The sequence below is a fragment of the Magallana gigas genome, chromosome 10 (assembly GCF_963853765.1).
Source record: "Magallana gigas chromosome 10, xbMagGiga1.1, whole genome shotgun sequence".
NCBI classification, from domain to species: Eukaryota; Metazoa; Mollusca; class Bivalvia; order Ostreida; family Ostreidae; genus Magallana; species Magallana gigas.
In genome coordinates, this window is record NC_088862.1 from 33,446,886 (window position 1) to 33,471,911 (window position 25,026).

At 34.6% G+C, this 25,026-nt stretch overlaps 1 protein-coding gene across 2 annotated transcripts; it reads left to right on the forward strand.

The window, feature by feature from the left end:
• Positions 1 to 2,633: 2,633 nt before the first annotated feature.
• Positions 2,634 to 22,230, forward strand: LOC105326625 (uncharacterized). Of its 2 annotated transcripts, XM_066073080.1 has the most exons (24): positions 2,634 to 2,745; positions 4,259 to 4,365; positions 5,710 to 5,785; positions 6,246 to 6,527; positions 7,298 to 7,456; positions 8,058 to 8,174; positions 8,598 to 8,718; positions 9,111 to 9,230; positions 9,557 to 9,709; positions 12,434 to 12,535; positions 12,992 to 13,256; positions 14,121 to 14,186; positions 14,522 to 14,598; positions 14,691 to 14,765; positions 14,966 to 15,115; positions 15,342 to 15,382; positions 15,594 to 15,762; positions 16,616 to 16,687; positions 17,405 to 17,486; positions 20,587 to 20,648; positions 20,924 to 20,995; positions 21,333 to 21,372; positions 21,635 to 21,726; positions 21,897 to 22,230. In XM_066073080.1, the coding sequence occupies exons 1-24, from the start codon at positions 2,731 to 2,733 to the stop codon at positions 22,052 to 22,054; spliced, it is 2,673 nt and encodes an 890-aa protein (XP_065929152.1). In that variant the 5' UTR covers positions 2,634 to 2,730; the 3' UTR covers positions 22,055 to 22,230. The 2 variants fall into 2 exon arrangements, with proteins under 2 accessions (XP_065929152.1, XP_065929153.1); XM_066073081.1 differs by lacking the exons at positions 20,924 to 20,995; positions 21,333 to 21,372; positions 21,635 to 21,726; positions 21,897 to 22,230 and having other exon boundaries at positions 20,567 to 20,645.
• The last annotated feature ends 2,796 nt before the right edge of the window (positions 22,231 to 25,026 follow it).

Sequence of the window (25,026 nt, forward strand, 5' to 3'; positions counted from 1 at the left end):
ATCTTTAATCGGTAGGTAATGGAATTGCGAGCACCCATTAGAAGATATAAGGTGTCTTTAGAGACTTTGGCGTCTGTAGGTATATCGGTCACATCAAACAGGCTGACATTGAAGGTCCCATTGATTCGCTTATTGATAGGTTATAAACTGCGTGCAACTAATTGCAAATGAAAATGAAATGCCAGTACATATTCCATTCGCTTGTTTATAATATACCTCGTATCCCGTTGAATTACAATGAATTAAATTGTAACTTTGTTTGTTTGTACAAGAGCTAGGACACATACATTAGAGATTTTTGAGCACATATTTATATAATACTGATATGATTAGAAATTTGTAAATTTTTGATAATAAGAACTAACCGTTCACATGCAATGCCACCTCCTCCCCCCCCCCCCCCCCAATTAAGAAATAAACCCCAAAAATAACAAAAAAATAAAATAAAATAAATAGACAAATAATAATAAACCCACAAATTAATTAAATGTAAAATATTCGGCCTGGCCTGTACATATATCAAACTCGGATAAATCACTCTTGATATTGTTACCTTTCAATCTTGAGAGAAAAAATTATCAATTGAGGAAAAAAGCAGTTTCTGTATAGTCACCGTGTAAGTATATGGATTATATTGATCTAATCCATTATATAAAATCCACCACTGATGCAATATTTAATGAGTTATTTATTATTTCGCTTTCCGTTTCTTTCTTTATCTTTTACTTTTAGTTTTGTATTGTTTTGCAAGTACATTTGTACCTACTTACATGAAACGCCAAATTAACATATATTCAAATATTTGTACCTATCTTCATATAATTGTACCTATCTTCAATTCAATTGTACCTATCTTCAATTCAATTGTACCTATCTTCAATTCAATTGTACATATCTTCAAATTGAATTAGAGATAGGTATAATTCAATTATACCTATCTTTAATTCATTTGAAGATAGGTACAATTGATTTGAAGATAGGTACAAATGCAATGAATTGAAGATAGGTACAAATTGAATTAAAGATAGGTACAATTGAATTGAACCTATCTTCAATTACTAAAATATTGGCAATAATGAATACTCCCTGTATAGTACTGCATCAGATGAAGGCGCATCCACTTTGAATATTGTTGCTGTTGTTGTTTTGTATTCATACGCGACGCTTCATTTACATTATTTACATTTTTGATCAATGACACTTCAAAGTTTTGATTTGAAAATGTTTTATTAAATGATAAGAAATGAAGGTAATAATTTTTCTGTTGATCGACGTATCAATGAAAAAATTGACCGGAAAGCGGTACGTCGATCAATAGAAAAATAATTATCTTCATTTCTTAAATTAATTGTTTTATGTAGAACGTTTAGACCAAAATACAGCCAGAATGCATGATTTTAATATTTTTATCTTTATTTTCAAAAATTTCTATAGGCACTTGATACCCCATCAAATAGAGGGGTTGTTGGTGCTTCCCTCGTTTCCCTCCATGTTGAAATGTCTTCAAGGGAGCGTTTATTATTTTCAACAATACACAAAACGAATTGAACCTAGGTATAATTGAATTGTACCTATCTTCAAATCCTTTGTAGATATGTCTGAATTGAACCTATCTTCAAATCAATTGTACCTATCTTTAAATGAATTTTACCTATCTTCAAATAAATTAGAGATAGGTATAATTCAATTGAACCTATCTTTAATTGAATTGAAGATAGGTATAATTCATTTGTACCTAGGTATAATTCATTTGTACCTAGGTATAATTATTTAGAGATAGGTATAATTATTTACACCTATCTTCAATTCAATTGTACCTATCTTTAATTCAATTGTACCTATCTTTAATTCAACTGTACCTATCTTCAAATGATTTGAAGATAGGTACAATTAATTGAAGATAGGTACAAATATTTGAATATATGTTAATTTGGCGTTCACATGACTGTATATATATATATATATATATATATATATATATATATATATATATATATATATATATATATATATATATATATATATATATATATATATATATATATATATATATATATCGGCAACGTGCCCCAAAAATCGGAGCAGAAATGGAAGTGATTCCATCACCATTTAATGCAACTGATATCAGTTATAACTGTTCCTTTCAACATTATTTTGAAAACTGACTTTCTAAAATCATATATAATCAAATAGGCTTATATGTTTCATGTTTATACATATGCAGAATTAGATCGAGTTTTTAATCTCTCTCTCTCTCTCTCTCTCTCTCTCTCTCTCTCTCTCTCTCTCTCTCTCTCTCTCTCTCTCTCTCTCTCTCTTACCAAAATAAATTATACATTGTCCCTTGACAGTGTGATTAACCCGCTTTAAGAATCTGAATAATTTTTTTTTTGAGAATTCCTAGAAGATGTGATTTTGAATTGTTTTATTTTTTTTTAATTTTTTTTTTTTGGGGGGGGGGGGTTGTTCCAGATTTTCGGATAGGTCTCCCTCCCCCTTTTATTCCACAATTTAAAATAAACCTACGAATGCATAAGTGAAAAAAACCTTAATTATCGAGGCAATCAAAAGTCTTGGACTTGGAGCGTCAGTGGTAACGTCAATCGCAGCTTCTCGGGCCTTTCTGACAGTCACGAGAAGCTGCGATTGTGCAAGCTACGTACGAATAACATGAGTTCGATTTATCATAACCCGTGTGTCGCCGGAAGTTCTGCTTCCAAATAAACAAAGATGGAATCTGGGCAGGTGAGACATGATTTAACACACTTTGCGTGACTTGCAAACACCGCTTATGTTTCGAATGCAGAGATATTGCGGTTCTTGCAAAATGCGCTTTGTATATGAATAATTGAGGAATTATAATTCGGGTTATTGGCATCCCCCCCCCCCACCTTCGCAAATACTTACTGTCATTTCTTTTGTCAGGGACTAAAATGTTTATTAAAAAAAGGTTGCTAAAATAAGTAGCAAAAGGCGGACCCAGCCGAGATTTTGTAAAAGAAACCGATTTTTTGATGATTGCTACATATTTAAGCCATCGTTTAAAAGTGTATTTAATATTCATTTTGAAAAGTCGTTTTTGTACATTCAGTGCACTTTTTTAATATGACCATGATGAAGATCAATTGAAACAGCAGTTTTACTTGATGTTTTTTCTAGAGCTACACAGAAATACAAACACAGTGACTACACATGTACCATCATTGTATTTCAATCATAGTCAATAAAAAAAATAAAAAATTAAATTATAGAACTCCACTATCCTACAATTATCTAATTTTATTGATATAATCATGATTAATTTATTGTTTTTAATGTATATGGTCCCTTATGGCCCTTGATTTTGATTGTAGAATAAACACACATAGCTTACAGTCCCTGTAACGTTCTACTTTCCCACTTGAAGTGAGTGAACGGTGAGCATATGCTGAGCGAACGGCGAGTGCGCTCTGAGCGAACAGTCACCGCAATCGTACGTCGAGTGGCAAGATAACGGTGAGCGCACAGTAAATGATATGTGAGCACTGTGAACGCATGATGAGCGATTTATTTGGAGTGCCTTGGGAGCTATCCTTACATTGTGTTTCATCTATAATTAGGAAAAAATAACATAAAGTACATGTATGTATTGTTATCACCCTAAATATGATATTAACTGAGTGAAGGATGAGTGAATGCTGAACGGTGATCGGAGCACAAGATGAACGCTCTGTGAGTGTTTTGTGAACGCACGGAAAAAAGGGAAAGTAGAATGTCTCAGGAACTCTACCCCCCCCCCCCCCCCCCCCCCCACCAAAAAAAAAATAGTTAAAATGTAAGAAATAGGATTGGCAATGGTCTTAAAATATTTGCTTCCACAGTATAACGTGTCATATAAGAAAATATTTACCGCGGTACATATACATATTTGACATGCTAGTCTAACTAAGAGTTAGAGTTCTAGAATCTGAACTGGTGTTTGACTTTAAACATTTCTTCTCCTCAACCCCCCCCCCCTTCCAAAAAAAAAGAATATGTGAACTTAGTGTTTCATCTAATATTGATCACTGATCTTTGCATCTCATTCCCAAAGTCCTGGAAAGTGCATTCATTTATCAAAAACCGATGTCGATACGAAATGTAACCAACAGTGGGTTTGCTACAATGTGGAATCTGTAGAGTACGTCTGATGTATTTACAGAGTGTGGATGACATGTTGGTGTGTTTGATGTATTTACAGAGTGTGGATGACATGTTGGTGTGTTTGATGTATTTACAGAGTGTGGATGACATGTTGGTGTGTTTGATGTCCATGGGATTCAGTTTTGAAGACGGACAGGAAGCAGTACAGAACGGACACCTTTCTGTTGAGAGAGCCGTGGAATGGTAAAAACGGACTCCAGTTTTGTCAGCATTCGCTGAATACTAATTTTCATGAATTTTGCTGTTGAGTTGACTGATTGAATGTGATGTTCATTAAAGATCAAAACATACTCATACCTATCCACAAAATATTTAGAAAATCCATGAAATTTGATGCCCATGAATATTAAGGTGCCTCACTACACCTTGAAATAGTTTCTCAAATCAGCAGAAAATTACTTGATTATGATAGAAAGCATGATGGATAAGAAGTATAGATGTCAAATAGGAGAAAAAAATGTGCAATTTTAGATAAAAAATGATATAATTTTCAAAAATGTCATTCAGTAAACATAAATAAAAGCCCCGAGTGGAGTCGAACTCATGACCTGCGGTTCACAAGCCTGATACTTTAACCACTATGATGATATACATCTGAATCAATCGATAACATTTAAATTGCCATCTTGTGACGTAGTGTCTTAAAAAGTATAAGTCTTGGTGTATAGTGAAGTACCTTAGCATAACCACAGCATGAATAAAACAGTCAAACTTGTTGAAAGATAAGGAACTGGCATATCAGGAAGTTATGCATGATGGTATATAAGGAAGTTATGATGAATTATGTCATTTCCTATCTCAGATATTGAAACACTTCCTGATCTCTTGAGATACATGACATGTTTCAAAGATTCAATGACTTTTATAAATGATGACAAAAAATGTTCCCTGCTTGATAAATCTAATTTCCCAGTTTCTTTTTGAACTCAAACTATAAAGTATATGATATCTCAAAGCAGCATGTGACATTTTCAGATATACATATATATGTCTTAGATATACATGTTCTTGTATGAAAATGACTCTGGTTGTTGATCCTTTTATATCAATCAAGATGAAATATTGTCAACTAATGCATTTATTTATTATGATTATACCAACTCTGCAAGAACCTACACATAAAGTACTATTAATATTAAGTGTTTTTTTCTACTAGTCTAATTAAGGTGGAATAACACATATTAATCACAAAATGGCTGACCTCTGATCAAAAAGATATTTCGTTTTATTATAAAGATTTCATCAACGGTAGCATGTAACTTACTCTATAGCCGACTGGATAAAGTGTTGGGCTTGTGATCCGTACATCCCGAATCCCCCAGGGTTTTATATTGTTACGTGTACTTACAGACTTGAATTTTTTAGATATTCATTTTTTATCCCCAAACTACCAATTTTTCTCTTATTTGACCAATGTACAGTTTATTTATCATTATATCTTTCATAATCAAATAATTTATGGTTAATTTGAGTGACTTTTTCATGTTATTCAACCTTAAGATATTAAACTGTTGACATGGTTTTCAGGATCCTTGCTGGCAAGCCTGGACAGACAAGCTCTGCTGGTGGACCGAGGCTTCAGTTACGGGCCGCACAGCCAACGGTGTGTATTGAAGATTGTAAAACAAATAGATTCTGCTACAATTGAGTACACACAGCCTTATCATTTCTTTTTGTTGGAAAAATCTTTGAAATTTCCACTGGAGCAAAGTGCGTGATCAGTAGTTTGTCCATGAAGCATATTTCTTTGAAAAATAATTTTCTTACATGTTAAAAAAATTCAAAGCTTTCTACAGAATACCTATTTAATTTCAATTGGGTCAATTTTCATGTGTCATATTGCAAAATTTCAAGTTGTCCAAGTTTAACTTGAGTGTGTAATAATTATTATAACATTGAATACAATGTACTAAACTTAATTTTTTGAAATTGCTAAAATATTAAATGTTGTTCAACTTGTTGTAAATTGTTTACCTAAAACAACAAACATTGCCTAAAATAACACTCACACAGGTAACCAAGTAAATGATACACATGTCAGAACTGAGTTTTTACTGTTACAGTTAGAAAACGACTCTAATCCCTTTGTGAATCCTCCTGTCCCCCTGACAACTGTGCCAGACTCTGCATCCAGATCAACCAATCAAAATACAGCTGCTGTTTCAACCGACCAATCAAAACCTTCCAAATCCCATAGATCAGACTCTGATGATAACCAATCAGAGACTGTGATAAGTAGGCTACATTTGAGTGACAAGCAGAAGTGTGTCAGGGACGACTTCGAAGCCAAACGCCGGAAGGAGGCTAGAGATGATGCGCTTAAAGAGAAGCAAAGGCGCAAACGTGTATGTACTGTATTCGCCCCCATTTTATTTCTGCCCCATTTGCCATTGTGAGCAGGTGAATTTAAGACTGCATGGACGAATTTCAATGTTTCAAATTATATTTCTATAAACATACTGTATCTGGGTGAATTCAACCTGGGTCGAAACCATTTGGAAATGTATAAGGGCAAAATTTACATTGGCCGAAAATAACCCTGTATACCATATTACATTTAGAAGTATACAAAAAATCAGTCTGTAATGCATTTTCAATGGCTGTATACAGAAATATTATTAATTGAAAAGGAAGTACTGTAACTAGAAGTATAATTATGGACCTACTGCTATTTTACTCCAAAGAAAGTGAAGAACTATAATTTAATTTTGTTAAATTGAAAATTGGCATGATTGTATTGTTTTCACTCATGATGGGTGTTTTGTTAATATTTTTACTCAAGTTTGCCATCAGTAAAATGTAAAATGAAGCAACATTTGGAAACAGTTTTAAAATTTGCTTAAGTTGCCTTCTCAGTGTGAATATGTTAGGCTTAGCTTTGTGCAATGGGGTTCAATCACAGGATGAAGCTTTGCAGTTTTGTTAACTGAATGTTTACTGGATAAACTGGGTCATCTTTTTGTTGACTGAATAATAGAGCTTTATCCTGTGAAAATTCTACCTCTCTAGTCTTGAAGCAGTTTTAGGATTGTACTTTCTTTCTGAGTGATGCTCAGGATTTTTGTGTCCTTGTCACTTAAATTTTTCTCACATGCATCTTTTTCCGTTGATGAAGGATCATGAGAGAGTTCTAAAGGAAATCGCTGAGGACAGGGAGAAGAAGAAGATGACTAACCAGACCCAGGAGACAGTGACCAAGGACACTCAGGGGCCTGTAGCTGGTCCCTCAGCTGGCTCCCACCCCAAACAAACACCTGACAGGTGTCAGCTTCAGGTGATAAATCAGGTGTACTTCACCCTCAAATCAAATGCATGAGAGTAATATGAGTATGGATTCTGTTTAAGTTTCAAGCCAACGTTTGTTTGTTTTCTGTTGCACTTACTAGTAATGTTTAACCCTTTTACGTTCATAATGGCCAAGGACTAGTAAGCCATTTTCTCGTCATAAAACATGGTTTAAATATGATGAATTTATGTTTAATGTGTAAATAATCAAAATTTATAGAATGCATATATGCACATAACCTCTACATGAACATTTTCATATATATGTATATAACACTTGTGTGTTAAGTTTCCTTATTTCATGCATAAGTTTAGATATAGATTTTGAATTTTAAAATTTCTCTAAAAATAAGTGAATATTCCTGAATAAGAAAGGGTTAACCAATATATAGTACGGTACATAGAACAGAGAGAACAATCTTTACATCCAGCTGTATTCAAGCCATAAGTATATCCATCTATTGCAAATACATGTACTAAGTATTTGCTTTCAACCTTGAGCTCATCAGTCGTAAATAATTGATTATTTCTAGAGTTCATTGTCATGAAAAGAATTCCTTTCAGTTCAAACCAAATTTTGAAATTTTCAGATCCGACTTCTGAGAGGAGATGTAGTAAAACAATCGTACCCAGCATCGGAGCCTTTCAGAACTGTGTGGGAGTCGGTCACCAAACTGTGTCACTCCAGTGATATCGTGCTGATACAGGTAAAAACTATGAACTTCTTGATATCCTTTCGCAATTTTTGGAAGGTCTGGAAAGAAATGTAAAAAGCAAATACTTGTGTAGATAATGGCACCGGGAACAAGTGGAAAGCTGGTAGTTTTATATACTTTTAAGTTCAATACATGTACTAGATAGTCAATTTACAATGGCAAATTCAAATAAACTCTGATTTACCATAATTATGTTTTACTTCAACATTATTAGCCTCAAAGTATGTTTTGGTAACTGGTAGCCTTTTCCACACCATTATTTCACTGCTGAAAAAGGGGGAGGGGGTTGAATCGGACATTTATTGGCCTCATCATACACTCTAATAGCTAACCATTACCCAACTAAGAGTTTACTCCAGTGTGATTGTTTTGTGATTGTGTTTCAAAATTTATAATTATTCCTTTTTTGACCAGCCTTTTCCCCATCGAGAATTCACAGCGGGGGATTCCAAGTCCTCCCTTCTGGACCTACAGCTCACCCCATCTGCGTCCCTGATGGTGAAGAGGAAGGACGTCCCTCCCACACATGGCCAAGGTTAGAGGTCAAGGTTATCAAATCTGATCAAATGACCTACATGCCAACTTTTGAAATGCTTATTTGGGGAATTTTTGTGAATTTAGATAGTATTCTTCAAGCAAACAAATTTCCGACATTATGTCATAAAAAAAAATATCGACAATCAATTTTGAAACCAGAATACTTACATAAACTTTACTGTAACAATGCAAACACGAAATTATGAATTTTAGAATATATGTAGAAGAGTTCTCTTTGATAACACTTAGTCCATTTAAGTACATATAAAATTGAGCAAAAAGTGAATATAAATCCATGTTTGCAAATCAGATTTAACCATCATATCTTTGTTAATTCTCTTGTGATATTGAATAATATTTGATTAATGGAAATTTTTTTTTTATTTAAAGACCAACAATTACCTGCAGTATCTTTACCAAGATCATTGGGTCAAGGTCAGCATGCATCGGGTCAAGGTCTATTACATTCTCCATTATCAATACCACCTGTAGCAGCAGCAGAAAGGCATGGTATGTACAGAGTAACAGACATGCACTTTTTCATTTTGGAATTTTTGTTGAATGTACTTGAGTTTTATGTTGAATAAATTTGAATTTTATGTTAAAATTTTGAGATGAAGTTTAATATTTGGTTGCATGGAATTAGATTTTCTGTTGCAGAGTGTTTAATTTTCTGATATATATATAATGTCTTTTTTAAGATACTGGGTTGAATGTTTTGTTATTATTTAGCTGCATTTTCCATTATGATTGTACATGTATTGAATTTTTATCTGAGCATCTTTTGTTGTATCAAGTTGAGTTTTCTGTTGCAATGAGTTGAATTTCTGTTGTAGATGAGGACATGGTTGAAGATGACGACAGTGACCGCGAGGAAGAGGAGGGACATCCCTTTCACCAAGGAATGCCCCCGGGATTCCCCCCAGGGTTCGGGGGACTAGGTGGTCTAGGGGGACTACCCATGATGCCAGGGATGCATTTAGGGGGAGGTATGACATTGTGAAAATTTGCTGGTGGAGCAAATATGTAATATACTTAAAGCTTTAAAAAAAGATTGCTGGAGCATGCATTAGGAGGAATTAGGGGAATGATTTAGAGCTATTATGTAAAAGTCTTAGGGGGAGGTATGTTGTGGAAGATTTTATTAATGGAGTTGTAAGTTATGTATTTTATTGAAAAACTTTTAAATGAAGATTGCTGGATCATGCATTTAGGGGAAGGTATGGCATTTGAAATTTTATGGATGGATTTATTACATATTTTACTGAAAACTGAATTGAGAATGCATTTAGGAAAAGGTAAGGCATTGGAGTTTTTATGGCTTACGGCCATCTAGTTGCCGGATAATCTTTACGGCAAAGAGTTCAGTTATCTGAACATGCGCGACAAAAAATAGTTCTATTCGAATGTTGCAAAGTTAACTGTTTGTTGTTCATAATAAATATCTTTAAGCAAGATTATATTTTCCATATGTTATTATCACTTATGTTATTGTAACCAATTTGAATTGACTTTATTTAAACAAACTCGAAATCTAACGCGAATGAATATCAGCTGCAGTGTTTTCCCTAAGCCGTTTTTGCATAGAGGTATAGGCCCCCGCCATGCATCACACAGTACCGCCATGCTTTCCGCTATGCATACTTACATGTATTATAAGCAAAAAATCTTTTCCCAATTATTTCAGATCCTAACAGTGATAAGTTAATGTAAAGTTGTCGTTATTTCGTTCAATCTTCATAAAAACGTTTGCACCCGCAGACAGCGTCGCTAACTTCGATCGACATCGATCTCAGCAAGGGGGAAAGTGTTTAACGGTTAAAGAACTGAACTTATGATTGAGATATTTTGAAACTGGGATTATAAATCGGTAATAAATGCATAAATAGAGGGGCAATTACTACTTGTTTTAATATAATGTGCCTTCTTCGACACCTCCGCCATTATCGAATGTTGGGGATTTTCCAAGATCTAAAAATAGCACAATGTTCGCTCGATGGACTTACCTTGGTTGTGCTATGATTGAACTGTTTATTTGTCGTAAAAATATTGGAAACTTGAGACCAAATGACCTCAAATAAGAAAACAATATGCAGTTAAGCTTGATTGCAAGTCATATACGGAAGCGATGTCACATTATTATAACATAGAGACATCGTATATAGTATGCCTCTGAAAATGACTGTGTGCACATGTCATGTGAAGAGAGACTGACTGCAAAGTTATAGTGCAGTAATTAATTTTAATTAAATTTGGTGTCAAAACAAGTTTGCTGTAATTTCATAGTTCTGCCTGTTTCTTGCCCCCCCCCCCCCCCCCCTCCAAAGAGTTTATCTCTGTACAAAGGGGGAAAAAATAAAACAGAAGGTGTTAGAACTGCCTTGTGAATATATATTTCTTATAAAAGCTTGTGAAGGTCAGCCTCTTAAAAAAGTAGAAAAAAAACCCAGAAAAATATGAATAAATATACATTTATGAAATACAAATAAAATGGAATAATACTTGTTGGTGTAGATTTAATGAGAATTCACTAATTATAGTACATAACATGCAGTACATTTCATCAATTGGTTATATTATTTTTACGCGCAGTGAGTTGGCGCTGCCTGTGGCGCTGTTACGTCGCACCGTGCACCAACTCTCGCGCAAGTTCATAGTGTGTAGGAATACAAGGTCATAATACTGCTATTTGAGAGCATGTTGGTTTTAAGTGTTTTTATGTCCTATATAGTTGAATGAATTTACAGTTAATATACTTCAGCCGTTGGATAAAAGAAAGAAACAAATTGTCTCATATTGGAGTTTGAATCTGACATCATCATTATTATTTTATGCAGTCTATGATTTTCCTAAAAGCAATGGTGGTTTCAATCAATTGATAAAAGAGGCGTCTAGATTTCAATCCTGTCTGTTTCGGTCACTAAGGTTCGACCATGCAATCAACAAATGGGGCATGTTGATATTGGTCCTGTTAGTTTTTTATAGATCTATGAATTACATGTAGCTAGTTACTTTCTATAGAGCTATAAATAAACTAAAGTTTCCGTTAGAAATAGAGGGAATCATACTCGATCCATGTAAATATAGTCATATCAAACCCGTAAGCCATTATGGCCCTTCAGGCCTTTGATTTTTTATTTTACTGTAGTAGAGTGACAGGGTTAGGATGGGACTACAATGGGAGGGGGGGGGGAATAAACATTTCACAGGGAAGAAAAATTAATTATTCTAAGAAAAAAATTGTTATAAAAATATGAAACTACTTATATGCAAGCAGCTTGATTTTTGTTGAATCTCAGCTGTTAGACTGTGACCTATAGACAGTTCTTGGGACACAAGGGTTTTATAGTTTGATGTAGACTTATATTAATAAGAACAGATGTTTCAAAGATCTTCCTGAGAGCTGCAATTCTTAACAGATGATATGACTATAAAATCATCCAATTACAAAAAGGGACCTACCTGGTACTGTTTAACATAATATCAGGAGAAAATCTTTATGTTCAAAATTTATATGATGTCCATCTGTTTTTTATATGACTTCATAAAGCTCTTTTATTATGGCTGTTGTTGCTCAGGTAAGCGATGTGGCCCATGGGCCTCTTGTTAATTGTTATGAATTCAAAGTATTTTTCACTAAGTTAATGGAGGATTGCATGATGATTTTGCTGTAAAAACTGAATGTTGATTGACTTTTGTTTATCAACTTACAGCAGGAATGAATCAGAACCAGGCGTTTGAGGGGGTGGGTCAGCGGTTGGGGTACCCCCATGATGAGGACGCCCATCACAATGTCCCTGCAGCTCAGTTAGCGGGTAAGCTAGTTTAACATATATGTGTGAAACTACTGTATACAATGTACATTTATATTAAAGGAAACTGTCAAGACAAACTCCATCTTTTGTATATTTTAAGTCTGTCTTTCTGTCTGCCTGTATCATTTTCTTCTCCTCAAAACTGAAAAATTTTCAGTTCACATTCAAGATAGAGACTTTAAAGTTTAAACTCAGTCAAGTGAAAGACCAAGGTTATATGGTGATGTCTAAAGAAGACAAGGCTATTGATTGAGATCAAGGGGACCAAATATGTATTTCACAAATTCATCATTTCTATTTAGCCTCTGAATGCTAGTCTTGGAACCATCAATTGGCCTCATGTATGCAAACATACTGAACCTCATTCCAGTAGTGAAGATGCCTAAAATTATTAGCCTTAATATATGCAAAATATTAATTTTGATCCCATGTTCATGATGTTTTAATACATTTCAGCTGAGAAGGCTCGCGAGAGATTCGCCAGACCAGCTCCACTCCCTGACAGACAGGAAGTTCAGTTACCAGTGACCTTGACCTATGATGTAAACTCCTTGACCCAGCTGTGCATGAACCATATCGCCCAGCGACTGACCCAGCATGACCCCCGTCACCCTCTGTTGTCTCTCTCCGGTATTTCGGAAGATGTCGCACAAAAGATCTTAACTTACCTGCTGAAGGAAAAACTGCTCAAGCCTAAAGTCCTGAATACATTTATTCCATGGTAACATCTTTAATTTATAATTTTAAGTCAGATCTATAAAAAGTTTTTTTTTTACAATAAAAAAGCTATCTATGTATTCTGGCATTAGTTTTGATCACAGTCATTAACTGGTAATTCATTAATTTATGACGTAATTTTCATTCTGATGTGCTCATAAGTTTGAAGTCATAAAGATAGATACTGTAAATCAACTTTTATTAGCGACCACTTTATTTCACGATTTACTTCCAATCAACTGGTTCGCGACGACTAATGTTTGCGACCAAGTCTTCTCCAGACCAGTCTTGTTAGAACAATCATACGACAACGAATGGTTTGCAGCGAGATTTATTCGCAAGTCGATGTCCTCGCGAACCTTGCGAAATTTTCTCGCACACGAATAAAATTTGGTTTACAGTATATGTAAGTATTATAGCATCAGTTTTTCAGGGACCTAGTAAAACTCACATTAATGGATGCATAAATGGAGAACAATTGTTCTACCTCTGAAATCTGAAATATATTGTTATGTTTTTATACATTAAAGCATTTTCATTTAAAAAAAAAATTGTGATCAATGAACAAACCACAAGATTAATTGAGATAGACCAAATACTGTGGAATCATTTAAATTCGTGGGGGCCAATTTTCGTGGATTGTGAATTTTTTGTTCATTCAAGGGGATGTAATTTCGTGCATGCGTCGGTTACTGGTTCAGTAACAAAGATAACTCTTTCTAAAATTGTTTTTCGTTGAGGATTTAAATTCGTGGAAGAAGACTACCCACGAATACCACGAAAATTAAGCCACCACGAATATTAATGATTCCACAGTAATCACGAAGAAATCAATGTGAATATATTTCTTCACATTTCTTTCTTGCAGTTTCTTAAGGAAGTTGATCTTGGACTGTTACCCTTATGCAACCAATGAACTGCTTCATGCTGTAAGGTAAGAGGGTGTTAGAATTGATAAACAGGTACCAAATGTCTGGAATTTTTTGCAATATCTGTATATTTTACCCTTTTTTTGTACAATTTTGTGAATATGGTAAAAAAAAAACCACACCACATACAGAACTTAGTGACATTTACATGACATTTTATACAGGAATATTCAATCAAATTGAAGAGTTTATCGATAGACATTCGCTTCATTTTTAAAACCTTTGCAACACATGAAAAAAGAGGATAAATATACAGTATTCTTTTGATGGTTATTGTAGATAACCATATTTTTTAATCAAGAAAATGTACATGTATTAAATATGCTAAGCTTATTTTAAGGTATCACTGCCAGCTACAGACACTTAGTTTGAATTCATGCTCCTTGATAACCGATGCTGGATTGTTAGAGTTGACAAGTAAGTACATGTTAAATGCTCAATTTATATTCTATGTGGGGTTAACAATAAATAAACAGAAAGTAAATATGATGTAACTGTAAATGTTTCAGGTTTAAAAAAGCTGAAACACCTTAACCTCAGTGGATGTCGACAACTCACCGACAAATGTCTAGAGATTGTGAAAGGTATGTTGTAAGATGTAACATAAAACAACTCACCGACAAATGTCTAGAGATTGTGAAAGGGACTATGTTGAAAAATATGTCAAAATATATCAGCAAGAGAATAATTATATAAATCTATTTACCTCATGACAACTAGAATCTAATTATTTTAAATTCAATTATGAATAAGAGCATCATGATTGTGTATTCATTCATCCTAGAGATGACGGGCCTGGTCTCTCTTAATCTGGATGGAACCGGAGTGACAGAGTCCGGATTTATCGGGATAATTCCAAGTCTTCCCGCCAGTCTACAAGTCCTGAATCTGAACAGAATGAACATCACAGAGAAACTACTGACCCACCTTAAAGGTCTACTACAGTAACTGTAGAATCATCTTAATTACTTTAGATTTCTAATTAGATAAAAGAATTATCTTCATCACTGTAGAATCTTAATTAGATAAAAGTCACAGAGGAACTCCAGAGGTCTCCTACTGTAGAATCATGTTGACCAAACTTTACCTTTCTGAAATATCCAATCATAAGTTTACAGTGATAATGTGTGTATTTATCTGACATGTTTTGTTGTTTACAGATTTAGAGAACTTGAAGGTTCTGTGCCTGGAACACACAAAGGTAACAACCTTGTATGGAATATACTTGCTTTCAAAGAATAGCCATAGATTCTGTTCTCCGGTTTCTACTTTTCTTGTGTTATTCGGATCACTAAGTTACATGTAACTCCAAATACATGTACATTAATATGAACCTAAGAAAAGTGCATTGCTGACAGATAAAGGGCTGTGACTTCTGTATAATAAGACATGTATGTACTATTGATTTGTAGATTTGTGGGTTATCTGGAGTAGAACAACTGAAGAGTTTGGAGACACTTGATGTGTCACAGACAGACATAGTATCAGAGTCACTGCTGTGTTTGGGAGACAATCTTACGTGTCTGGGTATAGCTAACACAGAGAGAGTGAATGGAGACTTGGCCCTACAGTATATACAGAGTAAGTTATAAAACACTATGTCATAAACTGGGATAGTGGCATAGTGCCATAGTCCCTGCTTTGTTTAAAAGACAATCTTACGTGTCTGGGTAAAGCTAACACAGAGAGAGTGAATGGAGACTTGGCCCTACAGTATATACAGAGTAAGTTATAAAACACTATGTCATAAACTGGGATAGTGGCATAGTGCCATAGTCCCTGCTTTGTTTAAAAGACAATCTTACGTGTCTGGGTATAGCAGTAAGTTATAAAACACTATGTCATAAACTGGGATAGTGGCATAGTGCCATAGTCCCTGCTTTGTTTAAAAGACAATCTTACGTGTCTGGGTAAAGCTAACACAGAGAGATTGAATGGAGACTTGGCCCTACAGTATATACAGAGTAAGTTATATAACACTACACCATAGACTGACATAGTATATACAATGTACAGAGTAAGTTAAATTTCACTACGCCATAGACTGACATAGTATATACAATGTACAGAGTAAGTTAAATTTCACTACGCCATAGACTGACGTAGTAGCAGAGTAAGTTAGAATTTCACTTCGCCATAGACTGACATAGTAGCATCTAGGTCCGTCATTGTCTTGGAGATAACCTACTGTGTTTAGTTATTGCCAACCCAAAGATAGTTATAGAAGTCCTTTTAGAATCATCCAAAGGATCATGGGAAAAGTGACATTCACGCAGGATTATTAGCTTATGATGGAGTTCTTACAAAGTCATCGTAGCTAGCCATGTGACCATTTAGAATAAAGAGTTTGTATTTGTTCTCTCTCTCTCTCTCTCTCTCTCTCTCTCTCTCTCTCTCACTTCACACTAATCTTGAATCTCATCTATTTCAACAGGATTGTCTCTGCGATCCCTGAGCCTTCCAAGTAGACTTACCACCACAGACACTGGACTTCAGTTCATCAGTCGTAAGTACACAGTCTCTTTGTACCATAATCATTTACAATATATCAGGTTCTTTTTGCAATCTTGAATTTAACAGCATTCACATAAAAAATTACATCCAGTTTTGTATGCTATTAAAAAGTTAGAAGGTTACAGATTTACCCCATTTTTTTTGCGAATTTTGACTTACAAAAATCCCCCTTATATACAGTACTTAACCACGACAGTACAGTTTTAATAGTACTGCTCTCCTATTAAAGACTCGATTGTAATTGTGTCATCAGAATTATCAAGTGTCTTATTGTCTGTCATTGATTGGCTCTCAACAGCTCATGGATAATAAGAGTGCTGAGGCATCTTCAGCAGAGCGAGTGCTCGCGAGCGCTTGCCATGATTTGTGTTACAGGTATAGGGAATTTTGGCGAGCGCTCGCTCTATAGAACACGCCTCTGGCATGGTATGCCTTAGGTATAAGTTCTGAATGTGACTTCACTTTAAACCACTTGTTACATACGTATTTCTAAGATAAAAAAAGTTAAAATAGTTATTGCCAAATGTAATTAAAATGTTGATTTATTCGACACTTTCTTTGTAGACAGTTATATGAATCATAAATTAAAATTACAATTTTATTGTATATATTTATAATAGAAATTATGAAACACTGATTCATACAAGAATTTCTGTTGAAAGTTAAATAAATTATAAAACTGTAAAATATTCATCACCTTTTGTTGTAGACATGCCTTTAACCGAACTTGATCTCACCAACTTCATCAATGTGGGGGACGACGGGATGCAGTATATAGGGAAAATAAAAACGTAAGTAAGCAAGGGGGAAAAACGTAAATAGGCAAGGAGATGCAGTATATAGGGAAAATAAAAACGTAAGTAAGCAAGCGGGAAAAACGTAAATAAGCAAGGAGATGCAGTATATAGGGAAAATAAAAACGTAAGTTGGCAAGGGGAAAAACGTAAATAGACAAGGAGATGCAGTATATAGGGAAAATAAAAACGTAAGTAAGCAAGGGGAAAAAACGTAAATAGGCAAGGAGATGCAGTATACAGGGAAAATAAAAACGTAAGTAGGCAAAGGGGAAAAACGTAAATAGACAAGGAGATGCAGTATACAGGGAAAATAAAAACGTAAGTTGGCAAGGGGAAAAACGTAAATAAGCAAGGAGATGCAGTATATAGGGAAAGTAAAAACGTAAGTAGGCAAAGGGGAAAAACGTAAATAAGCAAGGAGATGCAGTATATAGGGAAAATAAAAACGTAATTTGGCAAGGGGAAAAACGTAAATAGACAAGGAGATGCAGTATATAGGGAAAATAAAAACGTAAGTTGGCAAGGGGAAAAACGTAAATAGACAAGGAGATGCAGTATATAGGGAAAATAAAAACGTAAGTTGGCAAGGGGAAAAACGTAAATAGACAAGGAGATGCAGTATATAGGGAAAATAAAAACGTAAGTAGGCAAAGGGGAAAAACGTAAATAAGCAAGGAGATGCAGTATATAGGGAAAATAAAAACGTAAGTTGGCAAGGGGAAAAACGTAAATAGACAAGGAGATGCAGTATATAGGGAAAATAAAAACGTAAGTTGGCAAGGGGAAAAACGTAAATAGGCAAGGAGATGCAGTATACAGGGAAAATAAAAACGTAAGTAGGCAAAGGGGAAAAACGTAAATAAGCAAGGAGATGCAGTATATAGGGAAAGTAAAAACGTAAGTAGGCAAGGGGAAAAAACGTAAATAGGCAAGGAGATGCAGCATATAGGGAAAATAAAAACGTAAGTACGCAAGGGGAAAAACGTAAATAGGCAAGGAGATGCAGCATATAGGGAAAATAAAAACGTAAGTTGGCAAGGGGAAAAACGTAAATAGACAAGGAGATGCAGCATATAGGGAAAGTAAAAACGTAAGTAGGCAAGGGGAAAAAACGTAAATAGGCAAGGAGATGCAGCATATAGTGAAAATAAAAACGTAAGTACGCAAGGGGAAAAACGTAAATAGGCAAGGAGATGCAGCATATAGGGAAAATAAAAACGTAAGTTGGCAAGGGGAAAAACGTAAATAGACAAGGAGATGCAGTATATAGGGAAAGTAAAAACGTAAGTAGGCAAGGGGAAAAAACGTAAATAGGCAAGGAGATGCGGCATATAGGGAAAATAAAAACGTAAGTTGGCAAGGGGAAAAACGTAAATAGGCAAGGAGATGCAGCATATAGGGAAAATAAAAACGTAAGTTGGCAAGAGGAAAAACGTAAATAGACAAGGAGATGCAGCATATAGGGAAAATAAAAACGTAAGTAAGCAAGGGGGAAAAACGTAAATAGGCAAGGAGATGCAGTACATAGGGAAAATAAAAACGTAAGTAGGCAAGGGGAAAAAACGTAAATAGGCAAGGAGATGCAGTATACAGGGAAAATAAAAACGTAAGTAGGCAATGGGGAAAAACGTAAATAAGCAAGGAGATGCAGTATATAGGGAAAATAAAAACGTAAGTTGGCAAGGGGAAAAACGTAAATAGACAAGGAGATGCAGTATACAGGGAAAATAAAAACGTAAGTAGGCAAAGGGGAAAAACGTAAATAAGCAAGGAGATGCAATATATAATGAAAGTAAAAACGTAAGTAGGCAAGGGGAAAAAACGTAAATAGGCAAGGAGATGCAGCATTTAGGGAAAATAAAAACGTAAGTACGCAAGGGGAAAAACGTAAATAGGCAAGGAGATGCAGGATATAGGGAAAATAAAAACGTTAGTAGGCAAGGGGAAAAAACGTAAATAGGCAAGGAGATGCAGCATATAGGGAAAATAAAAACATAAGTACGCAAGGGGAAAAACGTAATTAGGCAAGTAGATGCAGTATATAGGGAAAATAAAAACGTAAGTAAGCAAGGGGGAAAAACGTAAATAAGCAAGGAGATGCAGTATATAGGGAAAATAAAAACGTAAGAACGCAAGGGGAAAAACGTTAATAGGCAAGGAGATGCAGTATATAGGGAAAATAAAAACGTAAGTAGGCAAGGGGAAAACGTAAATAGGTAAGGAGATGCAGTATATAGGGAAAATAAAAACGTAAGTACGCAAGGGGAAAAACGTAAATAGGCAAGGAGATGCAGTATATAGGGAAAATAAAAACGTAAATAGGCAAGGGGAAAAAACGTAAGTAGGCAAGGAGATGCAATATATAGGCAAAATAAAAATATAAGTAGGCAAGGGGAAAAAAACTTAAGTAGGCAAGGGAATGCAGCATATTTTGAAAATAAAAAATTAAGTAGGCAAGGGGGAAAAAACTTAGGTAGAAAAGGAGATAAGGTGATGCAGCATATAAAGGGAAATGTATTTAGACAAGGGAATGCAGCATATAGGAAAAATAAAAACGTAAGTATGCAAAGGAAAAAAAAAATGTTGGTAGGCAAGGGAAAGCAGCATATAGGGAAAGTAAAAATGTAAGTAGGCAAGGGAATGCAGCATATTGGGGAAGTATAAATGTAAGTAGGCAAGGGAATGCAGCATTTAGGGAAAGTAAAAATGTAAGTAGGCAAGGGGATGCAGCATATTGGGAGAGTAAAATTGTAAGTAGGCAAGGGGATTAAAGAATATAGGGCTCTATATTGCAATCAGTCATACAAGATTGTTGTGATAATTGTGCTTAATGATTGTATGATAGAAGATAAATTTCTTTCAACTGCTCTACAGAAACTTACTTTTATTTTACATTATGAACCTGCAGTAGCATAAAAAGATGTATACAAATGGAATCAGTTTTAAAGATAACATAATTATATATTGCCTTATTGGTAATACAACCAAATTATATTATTATAATTCACCCTTACCAAATTAAGATTGTATTGAATAGTTCAAAGCTCACTTGCACACATTGTTTAATTTTATAGATTTTTAAAATGTACCCTAGGTTGAGGAAACTTCTGCTTAGCAATACCAAAATAACCGATGCTGGGATGAATGAACTAAAAGGTAAGATGCACCTATTGTGTTTTTTGAATTGCTGACAGGGTTATTTTTGCCCCTTGTTATTTTATCCTTTCTTTACTTGCAAATGGCATTAAGTTTTGAATTTGTCCAGATTCAGTTGTGTTTAATTTTAAAGAATTTAAGACATTGGTGCCCAGTCATAAATTTGTCTGCTGACAAGGGCAAAAAGGATTTAAAAAATGCCCAAATATATATCTCTACACATAAACACGAGAGTTTGTTCTGCAGACTGAATCATATCCCATGTTCTTCTTCAGATTTGAAAGATTTACAGATTCTTTATCTGGACAGAACTCTAGTTACAGATGTTTGTTCTGAAGTCATTAAATGTAAGTACAGACTAGAAATTCTAGGTTGTTTTCATATTCAATCTATTTTTTATTTTCGTCTTTAAATTGTCTATAAAAATATGTTTTTATGGATAATTTATGAGAAGTGTAAAGCTTTTTTTTTTTAAAGAGAAATCGATTTCAGTAGGAAATGCATTGGTTTTTCTGTCTGATTTTTTTTTTACTTCTTTAATTTTGATGGGGAGGAGGATGTTTATAAATCAATTATTTGATTCCTAACAATTATCTACATGTAAATTAAGCTGAACTAAAAATTTCTACTCTTAAATGTCTTGAATAGTGCATTTTTAGTTTTTTTGTGTTTTTTTTTCTTCAGGTTTCCAAGGCCTTGTTGAGCTTAGTCTAGCAAGCACAGGGTAGGTAGCCATTGTAATCATAATGAAAAGAAAAAAAATCCACTTCCTTAGTTATATGACAACAAGTCTTTAGGGTTATGTACTTTTTTTCAGAACAACAACAATCAGAAAATAAAGAACAGACATTAAATTAATAGACATTAAGAAAACTCGATTTCATTGATTCACTGATCCAATGCTATGTACAAAAACCAAAGTTTTAGTTTTTGGTCATGAATATACAGTGTGATTTGAATTTTAAAGTAAATGTTTTTATTTTCAGCATAACTAGTCAGTTTTTGTGTAATGGTGCTCTGGATAGCTGCCACGACTTGTCAAAACTTAACTTGTGTAGGACACTAGTTTCTAACAGAGGTAATTCACACAGTCTTTATCTATTGATTATGAATCTTTATCTATCAGACGTTTGTTTGACCTTTGATCCTTGCCCGATTAACCTGTATCAGACATCTGAATTTGTTGTGCATCTTCATCCAACAGAGGTACCTAAATACAGTATTATTACATGTGCCTATCTGTTGTAGGTGTATCGAGCCTGCGATCCGACAGTCTTACTCTGATTAACCTGGACGGGACGCGTGTAAAGCCCACTATAGTAGAGACCCTACAGACTCAGTGTCCAAACCTCCGGAAAGTAACGACCGCCAACATTATACCTGTAAACTCTGACGACGAGGGGTGAAGTGTCCCTTTGTACGAAATATCCTGAAATGAGTGATCAACCGGGATGATGCTGTATGAAATGTTTCTTCTATTAAGTTTCGAAGAACATTAAAGCAGTCAAAATCACTTTAACATGTATAAGTGTATACGATTTTTTTAAATACACATGTATATACATAGTTATAAGACTATGAGCATGTATAATTTGTAAAATTATTATTTAAACCGTTTTTCTTTTTATTGGAATGAAAAAGTCATTCTGTTCAGTTGATATAACCTGATTGTAAATATTGATGATATTTCCTTATAATAAAATAATTAAAATCCCAGAAGCAAAGACTTAAACATTATTGAAGATGAGTGTAAAAATGTTTTTAGAACTTTGATTTATTTGGCTTGCTTTCAAAAGTGAATCATTCTTTAGTTATATTGTCCTGAAACTAACAGCAATATTCCCCACGTGCGGATGTAAGGAATCCCCATCCATGTGCAGAATTTAAAATAATTCATAAACAGTAGCTGTGTTCGTGCTTAAGATTGAGAAATCACACTGTCGTAAAACGCATTATTTCGATTCATTAATTGAAATATTAGTTAGAAATATTCAAGTTAAGAGACAGAAACTCTACTGAGTGTGGGTACAATTACATGGACATGTAAACTTTTGACAAACACTCTGTGATCGGTTCGAGCTGCACACAGAATTCAACAAATTGACAACACATTTTGTTAATAAAGCTGAATGGAAAATGCGTAAAATTATTATAATAACATGATATCGTGAACATGCCCCTTTAATGTGGTATGAAACCCTGTCGATATTAATGTGGATAAAAGTAAATGTACTTTCATAGTTTAAAAATTTTCAGGTTTTTACATTACTTAACCAAAAAATATGTTTTAAAAATTTTTTAAAGGTAAAAATCACAAAAGCACCGGCAGGATTTGAACTCATTACTAACAGATTCGTAGTTAACGCTCTAACCCATTGCGCTACAGTCTTAAGTAACTATTTTGGGAAAGATAAAGTTTACAATACTATACTTGATTTTTTTTATTTCGATCGGAAGTACGTCACAATATGGAGTCGTCTCATACCACCCTAATATTCCTGGTTTTATTTATTTTGAAGACGCAACCAATGTTGTTCCATATGGTGAAGCTTAGCTCATGCATGGTATAGTTTATTTTTTCTTGTTACAAGTTATTCATTTTCAAAATTCATTATCCTTATTGGATATATTTCATACATGTACGAAATTATAATATTTTCAAGCCATTTTGATATAGATTTGTCAATAGTTACACATTTATTTCATGATACCAATAGGTATCGTGTTATATGAATCCACCCTGGCCGAATTGATAACACATTGATAAATTATTCCAGCGACCAAGCTTAGTGCCCAAAAAATGCAAAAAAAAAACTATTGTGATTTTCTTTGATTTATCAAAAGATAAACCAAAAAATCTATTCATTTCCATTCAATTCACCATCTTGGATCACTTTTTGTAGTATATTTTTAATTCACCATTTACCGTCATTAATATAGCATTTCTTATACTACTGTTTTTTTTCTCTTCTTCTTCTTCTTCTTCTTCTTCTTCTTCTTCTTCTTCTTCTTCTTCTTCTTCTTCTTCTTCTTCTTCTTCTCTCTTCGCTTCTTCGTCCCCATTCTCTTCTTTGTCCCCTTCTTCTTCCTCCGGAATTATCAGCTCTATCGGCCGGTACGAGTAGCAATTAAGCGACTGACTATTCTCTAATTCTTTGTCATCTTTAATGTACTGTATTTTCTTCACTCTGCCCGTACCGTTCTCAGCCACAAAAAGGTAATCACTTGTATCCACACATAAACCGTACGGACTCGATAAGGCGCAGTTGTCAATAAGGCGAAGGAACTGACCGTCCTGATCCAGGATGTGGACACAGTCATTGCTAAAGTCTGCGGTCAGGATCCGACCCTGGCTGTCTGTGCTGATACCTAGTGGACTAAATGGTCTCTTGACAATAGAAGGATGACCAGAGTATGAAAACCGGAATTTCCCAGCCTGATTGACCACCACTACGGCACCGGCTCCATTGTCAGATGCACATATATCTTGGTTCTTGTTTTCAGTAATGTATTTGTTGTATAGATATTCATCAAATGAATAAAGAGGCTGTCTCTTGTCATTATACTGAATACTTTGTTTTTCTTTGAAACTGCAATAACGCACAATCTTTGTTTCTCCGTGTACGTACCTTAGACCGTCCATGACAACCAGCAGGTCACCAGATGAGGTACTACAGACACCGAGAGGTCTCCATCCCCCAAGATTGATTTCCGTCCGTATTTCTTTATTTTCATATTCTTTATTTGTCACTTGGGTCACTGTGTTATAGTCTTGATCGGTATAAAAGAGATCCCCTCTCCTTGTCCAAACTATATCAGTTGGCCAGTGTCCTGACGTGGTTTCAATTGAACTAAATAGTTCCCCTTGAAGGTTGTAGAGTCTTATCATTTTGTCATCAACGCCACACGTCCATATATTATCATCATTGATACAGGACACACTCCGTAGTTTATACTCTCCGTACTCAGTTTCTATTTCTTCTATGATCTTTGGCACATCAGAGGAACCAGGTGCATCCATTGTGTAGATATGGTCATCTGGTTTGACAGAAAGCTCTGACAAAGTACCAAGCTGCTGATAAATATCATTTTTCGTGATCTCGTGGGGTGTAAAACTTGGTAGGGTAATTATAAGTGTCGGAGGCAATCTTCTTAATTCAACATTTCTTGATTTGTAGGCAGAAAGAAGATAGACATCATATGAGGCAAGTAATTTCTTAATCTCATCAATATTTCGTTTTATGTTAGAAATTGTGATTGTGATTTCATGTTCCTGTTTCTTTAAGACAGACGTGGATTTGGAGTCCATCTCTCCAGGATTAGATTTTAGTTTCTTGGTAGCAGTGTCTATTTCTCTGTGCAAGTTTTCTCCATGTTC